General features: G+C 31.9%; 1 protein-coding gene and 1 long non-coding RNA gene across 2 annotated transcripts in view; both read right to left on the reverse strand.

The window, feature by feature from the left end:
* Positions 1-1,779: 1,779 nt before the first annotated feature.
* Positions 1,780-2,766, reverse strand: LOC119478775. The gene is made up of 3 exons (XR_005204491.1): positions 2,729-2,766; positions 2,589-2,693; positions 1,780-2,273 (listed from the first exon to the last, which is right to left on the reverse strand). It is a non-coding gene; the product is annotated as an uncharacterized LOC119478775 (long non-coding RNA).
* A 92-nt stretch (positions 2,767-2,858) lies between these two features.
* The window catches only part of slc4a5b (solute carrier family 4 member 5b), a 70,215-nt gene continuing 56,675 nt past the window's right edge, over positions 2,859-16,398 (reverse strand). Inside the window, 7 exon segments of the mRNA XM_037753698.1 lie at positions 2,859-3,062; positions 3,117-3,800; positions 7,341-7,452; positions 8,944-9,108; positions 14,907-15,080; positions 16,112-16,180; positions 16,291-16,363. Coding sequence (XP_037609626.1) covers positions 3,784-3,800; positions 7,341-7,452; positions 8,944-9,108; positions 14,907-15,080; positions 16,112-16,180; positions 16,291-16,363 — 610 coding nt within the window. The 3' untranslated portion in view covers positions 2,859-3,062; positions 3,117-3,783.

Raw genomic sequence — 16,398 nt, forward strand, 5'->3', positions numbered from 1 at the left:
ATATACTTCATGTACTGAAAGTGAAAGTACTAATATTTATTTGATGTATTGATCAGTTTAATGTTGCAACTGGTAAAGGTGGAGCTGATTTATATTACTTTACATACTGCTGGGGATCAATACAGTTTTATCTTAATAGTAGTATAATAGTAATAAAATAAGAGTAAAAAAGAATATATTGTAAATAGAAAATATGTATTTGCTTGACTCATAAGAACAGTCAGATATTTCACATTGCTGAGTTGTATTGGCTCTAATATACAAGTAATAAATAAATACAGGAATAAAAATGTACAAAGGAATATTATTCCTGGTTAATTGTAGACCTATTGATTTTATTATAATTCCTTTTTTGTCAAACATAAACCTTGACAAATTGTGATTGAATTTAAATAAATCTCTGTTACAGAAATGAACTATACCAGATTATCTGATCACTTGTTTCCAGAGGTGGAAGTAAAGAATTATATTTACTCTTGTAACTGTTACAAAGACAGTTTTTGTGTACTTTGACTTTTTATTTTACTTTTAAAATTATTTTTCTTTATTTTCTTTATTTATTTATTAATCCATCTATTTATTTATTTATCTATTCATTTTATTTATTTATCTATTTATTTTATTTATTTATTTATCTATTTTTTATTATTTTATTTATCTATCTATTTATTTATTTAATTTAATTATGTATTTATTTATCTATTTATTTAATTATTTATTTATCTATTTTTTTATTGTATTTATGTATTTATTTCTCTATACATTTTATTATTTATTTTATTTATTTATTTTGTTTAATTATGTATTTATGTATTTATTTTATTATTTATTTATTTACCTATTCAATTTTTTGTTTATATATTTATTTATCTATTAATTTTTTATTTTTTTATTTTATTTTACTATTTATTATTTTTTTTATTTTAGTTATCTATTTATTTATTTTATTTTTTATTTATGTATTTATTTTTATTAATTTTTAAATTAATTTAAATTTTCTTTTGTTTTTGCATCATTTGCATAATAAGACAGAAATGCATAAAGAAATGTGTAAAAAAAATATGAAGAAAAGAATACTGAAATAAATAAGTTTGGGGAAATAAATAAGGGGTGAAATCCAAAGGGCAAATCGTTCAGAAATAAATAAATACATTTAAATATAAATATTAAAAAAAGTGCATGAATAAAGAAAAATAATGCAACGATAAATACATAAATTAAAAAATATTTAAAAATGAATACAAATAATTAAAAGGGAAAATTAAACAGCAGAGTAAATAAATAAGGGAATTAATAGGAAGCTAAATAAAGAAGCAAATTAAAACAGAAATATCAATGTCACATTTTATCAATTATTAATGTCTACATTTATTTTTAATATTACTTTTGCTACATTTAATGACATTTATCTATTTATCTTGTCATATATTTATTAATTATTTTTTTTATTTTTGACATTTACTCATGTATTGTCCTTAAGTATTAGTTTGAGGTACTTGTGTTTTATTTTCATGCCACTTTATACTTCAAAGTAGAAGGGATTTAATACAAAGATACATAAATATGGGAGTAAATTAAAACAGAAATATCAATTTATGTCACATTTTATCAGTTAATTAATGGCTAAATTTATTTTAAATGTTTTTTCTGCATTTCATGAGTCATTTATTTATTTATTCATATATTTTGGCAGGTTCCCTCCTCCGTTTAAATGTACTCAGTAACATTCCTCCACTGTGTGTGTGAGCGTTAATCCAGTCAGAACAAAACAAACCAACATTAACAGATTTTAAATCTTATTTTATTACATTTTCAGGGTTTTACATCCATAATGCAACATCATGTAAATCTCTATTATTCTTTAAATGCACAAGAAAAAAGATGCACAAATCATGATCAATAATAATACTGATGCCTAACACAGGTTCAGAGTGGGTTCATGCATTTATTATTATTATTATAATTATTATTAATAACACATTTTGGTTGTTTCTTTGCAGCTATTATTATTATTGTCACTACAGGAAGCATCTCAGTGCTCTGAGAGAGAGAGAGAAGAGATCTGACCTGAGAGTTTGAGGTTGGGGAGCACTTCCTGTCTGCTTATTAAGCCTCTAAAAAGTGAATTTAAACAGATAAAACGGAGATATCAGAGTTCTAATCAGTATGCAACACTTTGCACCTTCCTTCTGTGTGTGTTTGGGGGGTTGTGTTAGCGCTGTAAGATGACGATCGCACCTGTAAACGGGGCGTCTAGAGGATGACGATCACACCTGTAAATGGGACGTCTGCAGGATGACCATCACACCTGTAAACGGGGCGTCTAGAGGATGATGATCACACCTATAAACGGTGCGTCTACAGGATGGCGATCACACCTGTAAACGGGGCGTCTAGAGGATGACGATCACACCTATAAACGGTGCGTCTACAGGATGGCGATCACACCTGTAAACGGGGCATCTACAGGATGACGATCACACCTGTAAATGGGGCGTCTGCAGGATGACCATCACACCTGTAAACGGGGCATCTAGAGGATGACGATCACACCTGTAAATGGGGCGTCTGCAGGATGACGATCACACCTGTAAATGGGGCGTCTACAGGATGACGATCACACCTGTAAATGGGGCGTCTGCAGGATGACCATCACACCTGTAAACGGAGCGTCTACAGGATGACGATCACACCTGTAAATGGGGCGTCTGCAGGATGACCATCACACCTGTAAACGGTGCGTCTACAGGATGACGATCACACTGCTCTATGACGATCACACCTGTAAACAGCGCGTCTACAGGATGACGATCACACTTGTAAACGGAACGTCTACAGGATGACGATCACACCTGTGAACGTTGCGTCTACAGGATGACCATCACACCTGTAAACGGTGCGTCTACAGGATGACGATCACACCTGTAAACGGTGCGTCTACAGGATGACGATCACACCTGTAAACGGCGCGTCTACAGGATGACGATCACACTTGTAAACGGAACGTCTACAGGATGACGATCACACCTGTAAACGTTGCGTCTACAGGATGATGATCACACCTGTAAACGGCGCGTCTACAGGATGACGATCACACTGCTCTATGACGATCACACCTGTAAACAGCGCGTCTACAGGATGACGATCACACTTGTAAACGGAACGTCTACAGGATGACGATCACACCTGTGAACGTTGCGTCTACAGGATGACCATCACACCTGTAAACGTTGCGTCTACAGGATGACGATCACACCTGTAAACGTTGCGTCTACAGGATGACGATCACACCTGTAAACGGCGCGTCTACAGGATGACGATCACACTTGTAAACGGAACGTCTACAGGATGACGATCACACCTGTAAACGTTGCGTCTACAGGATGATGATCACACCTGTAAACGGCGCGTCTACAGGATGACGATCACACTTGTAAACGGAACGTCTACAGGATGACGATCACACCTGTAAACGGGGCGTCTACTACAGGATGGTCTCAGCGCAGGAGTCGCCGAAGTGAGCGTGCAGTTTGTGATGAGAGTCTCTGTGTTTTCCAGGTGCAGGCAGCCGGTCCTGAGAGGAATGAATGCGGAGGTGTGGTTGTGGTTGTCTGGAGTAGAAGGCCGACTCCTCGCAGTCCGAGTCCACCTGGATGCTGACCTGGGGCACGGGCGGGCGTGTCGGCGGCGGCGGCAGCAGAGGCGGCTGCAGGTATGACGGAGCGTCCCCGGGGGCGAGGCTGGAGGTCTGGGAGTGGGCAGGTGAGTCTGGGCAGGAGATCTTCAGGTGCAGAGTGATGCTGTGGAACCGGCCAGGTTACACTTTTACTCTCCATCACACACACACACACACACACAGTACTGAAGCTTTAACACACATTCTGCTTATAAAGACACTGTGAGCATCAGTGAAGCTGCAGCGTGTGACTGTAGAGGGCGCTGTTGCTCAAGCAGAGGGAGAACTAAAGCTGTCAGAGTTTCTCACTGTGGACGGAGGTGGAAGGAGTGACAGGAAGTGAGAGAGAGAGAGCAGGTTACAACTAGAATCAAAAGATCTTGTTATTATTTTAAAAACAGCTGATTTCAGGTTTATATCGCTTCATACGTCCTTTATGTTTAGAATACATCCAATCACCTTCATCGACCTTCTGAATATACTGGAGCTGCAACTATTAGTCTACAAATTATTCAGCTATCTTGATGACAGATTAATCCTTTGAGATTCTTGGTCAGACAAAACTAGTTCTCTGGTATTTTATGGACAAATAGAATAATTAAATACAGTAGAATAATCGATCAGGGTTACCAGTATAACAGATAATGAACTAATTAGTAGTACAGTGATCAATCGCTCATATTTATAAAAAAAATTCTTGGGACAGAATAATTTCTATAGAAACGCTGTTTAAATAATTTACTTATAGTAATCAAGTCGTCTGCTGACAGTGTTCATTTTGGGTCTTTTCACTCATTTCAACACATGGAAAAAAATGTATTTATTATATATATTATTTTTATATTAGGCAATGATAGGCACAGTTTATTTTTGGGGAAATTTGTTTTATATTTTATATATTATTTTTATATTAAGCAATGATAGGCTACAGTTTATTTTCAGGAAAAAATTTATATATATTATATATTATTTTATATCGGGCAATGATAGGCTACGGTTTATTTTCAGGAATTTTCTTTAATATATTTTATTTTTGGGGATTTGTTTTTAATATTTTATATATTTTTATAGAATTTATTTTCTGCCAAAAAAAATATTTTATATATTATTTTTATATTAGGCAATGATAGGCTACAGTTTATTTTCAGGAATTTTCTTTTATATATTTTATATATTTTTATATTAGGCTACAGTTTATTTGAAGTGTGTAAAAAATGTAAAAATGCACTAAAACCGCCGCCAAGCTGTGGCTTAGTAGCGTAGTTGCTCTACTGACGTTAGTGTATTTCTAAACAGCACAATTCTGTTTTAGGCTCTGGACTAATTCTAATTTTAAGTACAGTAAGCTGTATTTTATATACAATATGTACTGTATTATAGTTTGAATTATACACAGTACAGTAATTTGAAAAGCGTTTCAAACAGTCAGTAGAATTCAGTCTGTTTCATTTCTTTATATTCATATAGTAAATATACAAATGACAATTAGGTGGTAATCTGCATGAGAAATAAAGAACAATAAATGGTTCTAAAAATCATCTGCTTATAGTAATGAATTTAACCTGGATAGACGTGATCACTAAAATCTTTCCACTGTATTCCAAACAGATAATAGTACAAAACAAATCAAGTTAATATATTAGTTTTTAAACACCAATTAATTGACCTTCTAGAGTCTGATGTGCTTTATGAGCGAAGCAGTGTAATGTGCTGCCAGGTGTAAACAGGTAAACAGGATCATGCAGGAACACCGAGGGGGAAAGAGTGAAATGCAAAAATACAACATTTAACCAAAGTGCTCAATCAATCAATCAATCAATCAATCAATCAATGTGTCTTCACAGTTAATTCAGGAAGGGAACGAGTGACTGTTATTTTAAAAAGAAACAACCAAAATCCTGTCATGATGTTCATAGTAACATCACACCATCACTGTGGCAATGATGCATCTTTAAAAACACTATAAAAGGTGATTAAAGAGTAAATATTTTACACATTTCAAAGCTCCTACCGTCGGTCTTACTGCAGGTTTTCACACCACACATCACCGACTTTCATTGTTTTCAAAAAGTGTTCATTGTTCTTCTGCATTACAGTAAATTAAACGAGCTTTACATTCAGCTTTTACAGTCAGAGCTCTATCTAACATCTGAGTTATTGTTTTTACAGAGACGCCGGTCATCATCATCCAGCATATATATATATATAAATTATAAATACAAGTGTGTGTTTGTGTGTGGTAACTATGTGTTTGGGTGTCTGCAGGTGACGGTGTTGGTGTTGGTGTTGGTGTTGGTGTCCCAGCCAGCGTTAGTACCAGGTGAGTAAACCAGATCACTGAAGGGTACATGTAGTTTCAGCACACAGTACCTGCGGTCTAATTCATTCTGATCGGACATGACTGTGGAGTACGGGTTCATCTCCTGTAAGAAAACACACACAGAGAACACGACACAGAACCAGACGAGCATACACGGGCATGTGAACACATGAATACACACACAGACACACAGAGATAATAAAGATGAACAAAAACATTAATGAATCATGATAACAATCAGTTCATCTTTAGAGGTTTCTCTGGACCACCGATCTTTACGTCATGTTTATATTTGAACTGTTAATCATTTTCAATACAGTGACTGTTTAGTACTGATGCTTTTAGCACATTTTATGACATTTCACATGCTATACTATGACTTTTTTTTCCATGAAATTTTATGACATTTGTGTCTTTGTTTTCTTGCAGGATTTGGGTCGTCATCTTTACAAGCCACACCTGGGCCTGCTGTTGTTCCTGATATACGTGATCCACCATCTTCCCACGTATTCGCCCCCTCTTGCCTTCCCGGCACGGCTGTTTCATGCTCACATGACTGATTACTGACTTTCACACTTCTGTCCTCCACTGTTAATACTGTACTGTTAACACTGTCAATAAATACGCTTATTCATGACTTTTAAACTGTCCCATTTCTTTTATAGCTGTCATGAAAAAAAAGTCATAGTATATAATGTCGATTATTTTATGAAAAAAAGGTCATAGTATAGTATGTCGAAAATGTCATGAAAAATAAGTCATAGTATAGCACGTCGATAAGTTTATGAAAAAAAGTCATAGCATAGTATGTTGATTATTTTATGAAAAAAGTTATAGTATAGTATGTCGATAAGTTTATGAAAAAAAAGTTATAGTATAGTATGTCGATAAGTTTATGAAAAAAAAGTTATAGTATAGTATGTCAAAAATTTCATAAAAAAAGTCATAGCAGAGTATGTTGATTATTTTATGAAAAAAGTTATAGTATAGTATGTCATAAAAAAAAGTCATAGTATAGTATGTCGGAATCGTTTTTAAAAAGTCACAGGATAGTACGTCATAGAAAATGTCATAAAAATATAGTACGGTATATTGAAAAATGTCACAAAGTCATAGTATAGTATAGCGTAAAAATGTCTATGTAATGTCAAAAATAACTTTATTGTACGCACTTGTAAAATCATAGCCAATGAAAAATCTCTAAAAGATCATCAATGGTCAAGAGCAACATTTACCAGAAGCTCATAAGCACATCTCATCTGTCACATTTAATAAATAACAAACATTTAAACAACTAACCAAACTGTCACAACAAGAGGTGGAGGAGAGGGTTGGTGTACTCACAATCAGAGGCTGGGTTTAGGGTGGGGGGGTTAACAGGGACGGGGACTGGCTCTGTGGGGGGCTCTATAGCCTCCATGGGAATCTTCACTGGAGGGGGGACAGAGCTGTTCGGCTGAGGGACACAAAGACGAAGTGGTCGGCATGCAGGACAAACTGGGGTTTAAAGGATAAGACTCCACATATTCAATACTTTTGTTATTGTCAAACATCATTCTTCCTCCGTGGCATAGAGCTCCATTAAAACACATCAATGAACACGCACACTGTAGTTTATTCTGACTCAATCCCACTAATACCCACGAGAGCACCACATGTGGATTACTCCGCTGCTTAAAAAATAGTCCAAATGGGCTATCTCCTCGTGTTTGTTTGATTAAAATCTACAGAGATCAACGTGTGAAAAATGTCAGAGATGTCCAAATAATGTGTGGAAAATGTCTCAAAAATATGAGAAAAATGTCTGGAAAATGTCCAAAAACTATGAGAAAATATCTGAAAAATGTGTGGAAAATGTCCAAAGATATAAGAAAAATGTCTGAAAAATGTTCAAAAAATGTATGGAAAATATCTGCAAAATATGTAGAAAATATTCCAAAAAATATGAGAAAAATGTCTGAAAAAAAATGTGTGAAAAATGTGTGGAAAATGTCCAAATAATATGTGAAAAATGTCCAAATAATATGTGAAAAATGTGTGGAAAATGTCCAAATAACAGGTGAAAAATGTCAAAAAAATATGAGAAAAATGGCTGAAAAATTTCAATATCCCACACACACCATCCTGTTGCCACTAATACTCACTAGAGCACCACATGTGGATTAATCCACCGCTGAAAATAGTCCCCAACAAATGCATTATTTCCTCCTTTGTTTGATAAAAACTAGTGAGCAGCTAATTTAGGATGCTACAGAGGCTTTTTAAAATATAAATCTATATATTTGTGACCCCTTTTTTAAATTATGTTTATTGGTTTTCAGGTTTACAGATAAGATCAATGCAAATAACATTTTTGTGTTTTACAAACAAAAGAGCAAAAGGAACAAAAAAATTAATAAATAATTGAAAGAGGATTACAAACAAATAAAAATGCACAAAAAAGGGGGAGCTCACGTTGCTTAAGAATTCAATATGAGAAGATTCACTGATGCAAATGACATATAAGGAGAATTAAAGGTTTCTTTTTAAGGTTTTTATATCATCCTGTAGTCTTTTCATGGGATTTCTGAACAAAAATATGGAATAGCACTAGGCCTTATCCTTCAATCAGAGTCATCAGAGGACATAACGGGCACAGAGATGCTACAACAACAGTGGGAGAGGCAGACAGACACACTAAGAGGAGGATGGACGGACAAAAAGACAGTAGTAAGTGTTGTACAGTGCCTTTTCAGCAACACTGTGGGACAGAGAGGAGAAACATACAGTATTAGTCAGAGAAAACAGACCCAGGAACGACACACCCACAACAGATGGAGTGACACACATTTAAATACGCAGTAAATAATAGAGACTCACACTCGCCAATTTATGGAGATTACAGTAGCTGAGTGTGTTTGGCAGGCAGATATCTGTGTTTGCTTTTAATTTCATGTTTCCCCCTCACCTCCTCGTCGCTCTCTGGCTCCGCCGCCTTCTTCTCCTTCTTCTTCGTCTTGTCGTCCTCCTTCTTCTTCTTGTCTTTGTCCGGCAGGATGTCGTCCAGCCATGCCAAGTCGTGTTGTGAGAACATCAGATCCAGCAGCTTCCTCACGACCATCAGACCCAGAATCTACACACAGTGATGGAGGAAGTATTCAGATCCTTTACTTAAGTAAAAGTACTAATACCACACTGTGAAAATACTCCATAAAAGTATATGTCAGTATAATCTAGCATGTCGAAAAAAGTCATACTATAGTATGTCAATTTTTTTTTAAAAGTCATAGTATAGCATGTCGAAAATGTCATTAAAAAAAAGTCATAGTATAGTATGTTGAAAAATGTATGTAAAAAAAAAATTCGGCCTCAGGTATCCAGCCGGAAAGCAGACAGTCCGCGAGGCAAAGTATCAAGGGAGTAAAGTAAAATACAAAACACAAAGTCAGTTAACGTAAACAGAAGGGCAAATAAATAAATAATGGAATTAATACAAAGATAAGCAAATTAAAACAAATATCAATTCATGTTGTATTCTATCAATTAATTAATGGCTACATTCATTTTTAATATTATTTTTTACTACATATAATATCATATTTATTTATTTATCTATCAAGTCATTTATTTATTTTTCATTTATTTTTTATTTTGGCAGGTTCTGTCCTCCATACATACAATGGTTTGTATGATATCTTACTAAAAGTCATTCCTCATTTTTCGTGCATTCTCCTACGAATGTCCAGCAACACGCGTCAATTTACGCTCCTTACATGCATACAGTGTTTTCAAAATAAACTTCCGTCTTCACAGGAAACAACTGGGTTAGGTTTAGGCAACAAAATACTTGGTTAGTTTTAGGAACGGGGGTTTGGGTTAAAATAACTCTGGAAGTGGCGTTATTTAAGTCAAATTCAACGTAATTTCGGACATTTTTTCAGATCTTTTTTTTCAGACTTTTTTGTCCGACATTTTTCAAGTTTTTTGTTTCGGACATTTTTCAGCCTTTTTTTGTCTGCCATTTTTTCAGATCTTTTTTTTCAGACTTTTTTTCAGATCTTTTTTTTAGATCTTTTTTTTCGGACATTTATTGTCCGACATTTTTCAGATGTTTTTTGTCAGACTTTTTTTTCGGACATTTTTCAGACTTTTTTTTCGGACATTTTTTCAAATCTTTTTTTTAGATCTTTTTTTCAGATCTTCTTTTTCGGACATTTTTTGTCCGACATTTTTCAGATCTTTTTTTCAGATCTTTTTTTTCAGACATTTTTTCAGATCTTTTTTTTAGATCTTTTTTTCAGATCTTTTTTTTTAGATCTTTTTTTTCAGATCTTTTTTTTCAGACTTTTTTTCAGAACTTTTTTTTCAGACTTTTTTAAGGACATTTTTTCAGAACTTTTTTTTCAGACTTTTTTTTTGGACTTTTTTTCAGATCTTTTTTTTAGATCGTTTTTTTCAGATCTTTTTTTTCAGAACTTTTTTCAGATTTTTTTTTTCGGACATTTTTTGTCCGACATTTTTCAGATTTTTTTTTCAGACTTTTTTTTAGGACCTTTTTTCAGACTTTTTTTTAGATCTTTTTTTTTTAGATCTTTTCTTTCAGACTTTTTTATCAGACATTTTTTTCAGATCTTTTTTTTCAGACATTTTTTCAGATCTTTTTTTTAGATCTTTTTTTTCAGATCTTTTTTTTAGATCTTTTTTTTTCAGATCTTTTTTTTCAGACTTTTTTTCAGAACTTTTTTTTCAGACTTTTTTAAGGACATTTTTTCAGAACTTTATTTTCAGACTTTTTTTTTTGGACTTTTTTTCAGATCTTTTTTTTAGATCGTTTTTTCAGATCTTTTTTTTCAGAACTTTTTTCAGATTTTTTTTTTCGGACATTTTTTGTCCGACATTTTTCAGATTTTTTTTTCAGACTTTTTTTTAGGACCTTTTTTCAGACTTTTTTTTAGATCTTTTTTTTTATATCTTTTCTTTCAGACTTTTGTATCAGACATTTTTTTCAGATCTTTTTTTTCAGAATTTTTTTTCAGAACTTTTTTTTTAGATCTTTTTTTCAGATGTTTTTTGTCAGACTTTTTTTTCGGACATTTTTCAGACTTTTTTTTCGGACATTTTTCAGAATTTTTTTTTCGGACATTTTTTGTCCGACATTTTTCAGATTTTTTTTTCAGACTTTTTTTTAGGACCTTTTTTCAGACTTTTTTTTAGATCTTTTTTTTTAGATCTTTTCTTTCAGACTTTTGTATCAGACATTTTTTTCAGATCTTTTTTTTCAGAATTTTTTTTCAGAACTTTTTTTTAGATCTTTTTTTCAGATGTTTTTTGTCAGACTTTTTTTTCGGACATTTTTCAGACTTTTTTTTCGGACATTTTTCAGAATTTTTTTTCGGACATTTTTTGTCCGACATTTTTCAGATTTTTTTTTTCAGACCTTTTTTTAGGACATTTTTTCAGAACTTTTTTTTCAGACTTTTTTTCAGATCTTTTTTTTAGATCTTTTTTTCAGATCTTTTTTTTCAGATCTTTTTTCAGACATTTTTTGTCCGACATTTTTCAGATTTTTTTTTCAGACTTTTTTTTAGGACCTTTTTTCAGACTTTTTTTTAGATCTTTTTTTTTTAGATCTTTTCTTTCAGACTTTTGTTTCAGACATTTTTTTCAGATCTTTTTTTTCAGAATTTTTTTTCAGAACTTTTTTTTAGATCTTTTTTTCAGATGTTTTTTGTCAGACTTTTTTTTCAGACATTTTTCAGACTTTTTTTTCAGAACTTTTTTTTCAGACTTTTTTTCAGATATTTTTTTTAGATCTTTTTTTCAGATCTTTTTTTTCAGATCTTTTTTCAGACATTTTTTGTCCGACATTTTTCAGATTTTTTTTTCAGACCTTTTTTTAGGACCTTTTTTCAGACTTTTTTTTAGATCTTTTTTTTTTTAGATCTTTTTTTTCAGACTTTTGTTTCAGACATTTTTTTCAGATCTTTTTTTTCAGAACTTTTTTTTAGATCTTTTTTTCAGATGTTTTTTCGGACATTTTTTCAGATCTTTTTTTTCAGACTTTTTTTCAGAACTTTTTTCAGATCTTTTTTTTCAGACTTTTTTTCAGACATTTTTTCAGATCTTTTTTCAGATTTTTTTTTCGGACATTTTTTGTCCGACATTTTTCAGATTTTTTTTTCAGACTTTTTTTTAGGACCTTTTTTCAGACTTCTTTTTCAGACTTTTTTTTAGATCTTTTTTTTTTAGATCTTTTTTTTCAGACTTTTTTTCAGACATTTTTTCAGATCTTTTTTCAGATTTTTTTTTCGGACATTTTTTCAGACTTTTTTTTAGATCTTGTTTTTCAGAACTTTTTTTTAGATCTTTTGTCAGATGTTTTTTGTCAGACTTTTTTTTCGGACATTTTTTCAGATCTTTTTTTTTCAGGTCTTTTTTTTCAGACTTTTTTTCAGACATTTTTTCAGATCTTTTTTTTCAGACTTTTTTTTCAGACCTTTTATTCAGACATTTTTTTCAGACATTTTTTTCAGACTTTTTTTTCAGATCATTTTTTCAGATCTTTTTTTCAGATCTTTCTTTTCCAGACATTTTTTCAGATCTTTTTTTTCAGACTTTTTTTCAGACATTTTTCAGACATTTTTTTTCAGACTTTTTTTCGGACATTTTTTTCAGACTTTTTTTTCAGACTTTTTTTCGGAAATTTTTTCAGATCTTTTTTTCAGATCTTTTTTTTCAGAGTTTTTTTTCAGAGTTTTTTTTTCGGACATTTTTTCAGATCTTTTTTTCAGACTTTTTTTTCAGACTTTTTTTTCGGACATTTTTTCAGATCTTTTTTTCAGACTTTTTTTTTCGGACATTTTTTCAGATCTTTTTTTTCAGACTTTTTTTCCAGACATTTTTTCAGATCTTTTTTTTAAATCTTTTTTTTCAGACTTTTTTTTCGGACATTTTTTCGGAAATTTTTTCAGATCTTTTTTTCAGATCTTTTTTTTCAGAGTTTTTTTTCAGAGTTTTTTTTTCGGACATTTTTTCAGATCTTTTTTTCAGACTTTTTTTTCAGACTTTTTTTTTCGGCCATTTTTTCAGATCTTTTTTTCAGATCTTTCTTTTCCAGACATTTTTTCAGATTTTTTTTTAGATCTTTTTTTTCAGACTTTTTTTTCGGACATTTTTTGTCCGACATTTTTCAGATTTTTTTTTCAGACTTTTTTTTAGGACCTTTTTTCAGACTTCTTTTTCAGACTTTTTTTTAGATCTTTTTTTTTTTAGATCTTTTTTTTCAGACTTTTTTTCAGACATTTTTTCAGATCTTTTTTCAGATTTTTTTTTTCGGACATTTTTTTCAGACTTTTTTTTAGATCTTGTTTTTCAGAACTTTTTTTTAGATCTTTTGTCAGATGTTTTTTGTCAGACTTTTTTTTCGGACATTTTTTCAGATCTTTTTTTTTCAGGTCTTTTTTTTTCAGACTTTTTTTCAGACATTTTTTCAGATCTTTTTTTTCAGACTTTTTTTTCAGACCTTTTATTCAGACATTTTTTTCAGACATTTTTTTCAGACTTTTTTTTCAGATCATTTTTTCAGATCTTTTTTTCAGATCTTTCTTTTCCAGACATTTTTTCAGATCTTTTTTTTCAGACTTTTTTTCAGACATTTTTCAGACATTTTTTTTTCAGACTTTTTTTCGGACATTTTTTTCAGACTTTTTTTTCAGACTTTTTTTCGGAAATTTTTTCAGATCTTTTTTTCAGATCTTTTTTTTCAGAGTTTTTTTTCAGAGTTTTTTTTCGGACATTTTTTCAGATCTTTTTTTCAGACTTTTTTTTCAGACTTTTTTTTCGGACATTTTTTCAGATCTTTTTTTCAGACTTTTTTTTCGGACATTTTTTCAGATCTTTTTTTTCAGACTTTTTTTCCAGACATTTTTTCAGATCTTTTTTTTAAATCTTTTTTTTCAGACTTTTTTTTCGGACATTTTTTCAGATCTTTTTTTTTAGATCTTTTTTTTCAGACTTTTTTTTCGGCCATTTTTTCAGATCTTTTTTTCAGATCTTTCTTTTCCAGACATTTTTTCAGATTTTTTTTTAGATCTTTTTTTTCAGACTTTTTTTTCGGACATTTTTTCAGATCTTTTTTTTAGATCTTTTTTTTCAGACTTTTTTTTCGGACATTTTTTCGGACATTTTTTCAGATCTTTTTTTCAGATCTTTTTTCAGACATTTTTTTTCAGACTTTTTTTCGGACATTTTTTTCAGATTTTTTTTTCAGATCATTTTTTCAAACTTTTTTTCGGAAATTTTTTCAGATCTTTTTTTCAGATCTTTCTTTTCCAGACATTTTTTCAGATCTTTTTTTTAGATCTTTTTTTTCAGACTTTTTTTTCGGACATTTTTTCAGATCTTTTTTTTAGATCTTTTTTTTCAGACTTTTTTTTCGAACATTTTTTCTGATCTTTTTTTCAGACTTTTTTTTCGGACATTTTTTCAGATCTTTTTTCAGACATTTTTTTCAGACTTTTTTTCTGACATTTTTTTCAGACTTTTTTTTCAGATCATTTTTTCAGACTTTTTTTCGGAAATTTTTTCAGATCTTTTTTTCAGATCTTTCTTTTCCAGACATTTTTTCAGATCTTTTTTTTCAGACTTTTTTTTCAGATCTTTTTTTTTAGATCTTTTTTCCAGACATTTTTTCAGACCTTTTTTTTCAGACTATTTTTTCAGATCTTTTTTTTCAGACGTTTTTGAAAGTCTGATGTTTTTTGACACACCCTTCCACCCCGACCTCCTACCAACGCGCCGTTTGACACTCTTTATATTTCCTTAACTTTTCGTAGGTAACAGTGTGCGAACAGCGTGAATGACTTAAACATATCTGATGTGCTGATAAATACTACAAATAGAAGGACACAAGATCCACAGTAACACACTCACCATTACTGGGAAGATGATGGCCAGGAAGGTGGACTTCAGGATCCAGAGGACAGCCAGACAGATGATCTGGACGAGGGTGAAGAGATGGACTCGTCTCAGAGGAACGTGACGCAGGAAGGAGAAGTCTGGCTGGTGTTTGGGCGGCATCAGATACAGCTTGATACGCTCCCAGAACTGGAACAGAAGGACACAAAACATGTTCTCAGGTGTCTTAGGTACGTTTTTGTATACATATTATTTTGTTTGTTGTAATATTTCTGTCCTTATGCTGCTGCAACAATTGAATTTATTTGCTGGGGATGAATATCTAATCTTATAATAATCTCTGAGACGTGAGTGGAAAATTTACAAGAAAAGAAATTACAAATGTACGAAAAAAAAAAATCAGAAAAAATAGTTTTGTTTTTTTTTTTGTTGTCAAAGAACCACATCACATCACGTTACAGGGTTGGATCAACCTCATCGTGCCATGTATTATGCCTGCAGTGGATGACCTCATCAGAATATACTTTGCAATCAGATTTAACAATAAGGAAATACTTCTGATTTGATAAAAATCTACAGTGATCAACGTGTGGAAATTGTCAGAAAATATGTGTGGAAAATGTCCCAAAAATGTGTGGAAAATATAAAAAAAAATATGTGGAAAATGTGTGGAAAATGTCTGAAATATTTGTGGAAAATATAAAAAGAATATGTGAAAAATGTCCAAACAATATGTGAAAAATTTGTGGAAAATGTCCCAAAAATATGTGAAAAATATGTTTTTGTTTTTGTTGTTGTCAAAGAACCACATCACGTTACGTTGCAGGGTTGGATCAACCTCATCACACCACAGTCCTGCCGTGTATTATGCCTGCAGTGGATGACCTCATCAGAATATACTTTGCAATCGGATTTAACAATAAGGAAATACTTCTGATTTTAGCCCAGAATCACCAGATTATCATCAACATCCAGATTTTGAAAAGAACTTACCGTGAAACTGGGCGTATTCAGTAGAAAAAAAGTTTTTTTCTTGTACATTTGAGTTTTTTCTTGCAAATTTACCACTTTAATCTCAGAGAATAGTCAAGGTTTTTTTTATTTACAGTGGTCCTAATACGCCATCCTAGATCTGTACATGTGAAAGTGGACAAAAAAAACACACTTCCCATAGTGTACATAAGTAAAACATGGATATATGAATATCATCTTCGATCTACCTGGATGCCGCTCAGTGAGGCCACTCCCATGTAAAGGAACACTCCATACAGGACGGGCATGGGGATGTACTGAATTAAACAGAACAGAAAATACAACATTATAAGATACAGTAAGTTTAAAGTGAAATCAATAAAGAAACATCACATAATCACCCGTGTTCATACATCTACTAACTTACCTGGAGAATAGGAGCGAGGAAAATGGAGAGTCCGGTGAGAACGAACACCAGAATACCCGTCAACCTCTGCTCCCTACAAATACAGAATCATACAAACAATCATACCGT

The sequence above is a fragment of the Sebastes umbrosus genome, chromosome 19 (assembly GCF_015220745.1).
Source record: "Sebastes umbrosus isolate fSebUmb1 chromosome 19, fSebUmb1.pri, whole genome shotgun sequence".
Lineage (NCBI taxonomy): Eukaryota > Metazoa > Chordata > Actinopteri > Perciformes > Sebastidae > Sebastes > Sebastes umbrosus.